This window comes from Capsicum annuum, unplaced genomic scaffold (assembly GCF_002878395.1).
Source record: "Capsicum annuum cultivar UCD-10X-F1 unplaced genomic scaffold, UCD10Xv1.1 ctg13406, whole genome shotgun sequence".
Classification (NCBI taxonomy): domain Eukaryota; kingdom Viridiplantae; phylum Streptophyta; class Magnoliopsida; order Solanales; family Solanaceae; genus Capsicum; species Capsicum annuum.
The window spans coordinates 1-1,244 of NW_025818676.1; the positions used below are offsets into that span (position 1 = coordinate 1).

General features: G+C 43.6%; 1 protein-coding gene across 1 annotated transcript; it reads left to right on the plus strand.

Annotated features, from left to right (window-relative positions):
• Nucleotides 1-6: 6 nt before the first annotated feature.
• Nucleotides 7-1,238, plus strand: LOC124890208 (protein PELPK1-like; the record flags this gene model as incomplete). Its single annotated transcript, XM_047402015.1, has 1 exon — nucleotides 7-1,238. A coding segment is annotated over one exon (1,179 nt), but the record flags the coding sequence as incomplete, so codon positions are not given.
• Nucleotides 1,239-1,244: the final 6 nt, after the last annotated feature.

Below are 1,244 nucleotides of genomic sequence, written 5' to 3' on the forward strand. Positions count from 1 at the left end.
TCGGTGCCTGAAAAGGAATACCAGGCGCCATCTTTGCCAAAGAATGACTACTACAAGAAGCCATCAGTTCCAGAAGATAGCTACAAGAAGGTGCCGTCTGTTCCAAAAGATAACGAATACAAGGCACCCTCGGTGCCTGAAAAGAAATACCAGGCGCCATCTTTGCCAAAGAATGACTACTACAAGAAGCCATCAGTTCCAGAAGACAGCTACAAGAAGGTGTCGCCTGTTCCAAAAGATAACGACTACAAGGCACCCTCGGTGCCTGAAAAGGAATACCAGGCGCCATCTTTGCCAAAGAATGAGTACTATAAGAAGCCATCAATTCCAGAAGACAGCTACAAGAAGGTGTCGTATGTTCCAAAAGATAACGACTACAAGGCACCCTTGGTGCCTGAAAAGGAATACCAAGCGTCATATTTGCCAAAGAATGACTACTACAAGAAGCCATCAGTTCCAAAAGATAGCTACAAGAAGGTGCCATTTGTTTCAAAAGATAACGACCACAAGGTACCCTCAGTGCCTGAAAAGGAATACCAGGTGCCATCTTTGCCAAAGAATGACTACTACAAGAAGCCATCAGTTCCAGAAGACAGCTACAAAAAGGTGTCGTATGTTCCAAAAGATAACGACTACAAGGCACCCTCGGTGCCTGAAAAGGAATACCAAGCGTCATCTTTGCCAAAGAATGACTACTACAAGAAGCCATCAGTTCCAAAAGATAGCTACAAGAAGGTACCGTTTGTTTCAAAAGATAACGACCACAAAGTACCCTCAGTGCCTGAAAAGGAATACCAGGAGCCATCTTTGCCAAAGAATGACTACTACAAGAAGCCATCAGTCCCAGAAGACAACTACAAGAAGGTTCCAAAGGTACCCTCCGTTCCTAAACATGAATACGAGGTGCCCTCTTTGCCAAAGAATGACTACTACAAGAAACCATCAGTTCCAGAAGACAATTACAAGAAGGTGCCATATGTTCCGAAGGTGCCTTCAGTACCTAAACCGGAATATAAGGTGCCATCTTTCCCAAAGAACGACTACTATAAGAATCCATCTCCTAGTTCTCCACCACCGCCTTACTACACTAATTCACCCCCTCCTCCTTCACCATCACCACCACCTCCTTACTATTATCAATCATCTTCAACTCCTTCTCCATCACCACCACCTCCATATTATTAAATTTTCATTTTCCATGTTCAACATGTTTCAAGAAAGTCCTCCATCTCAACATATATAAA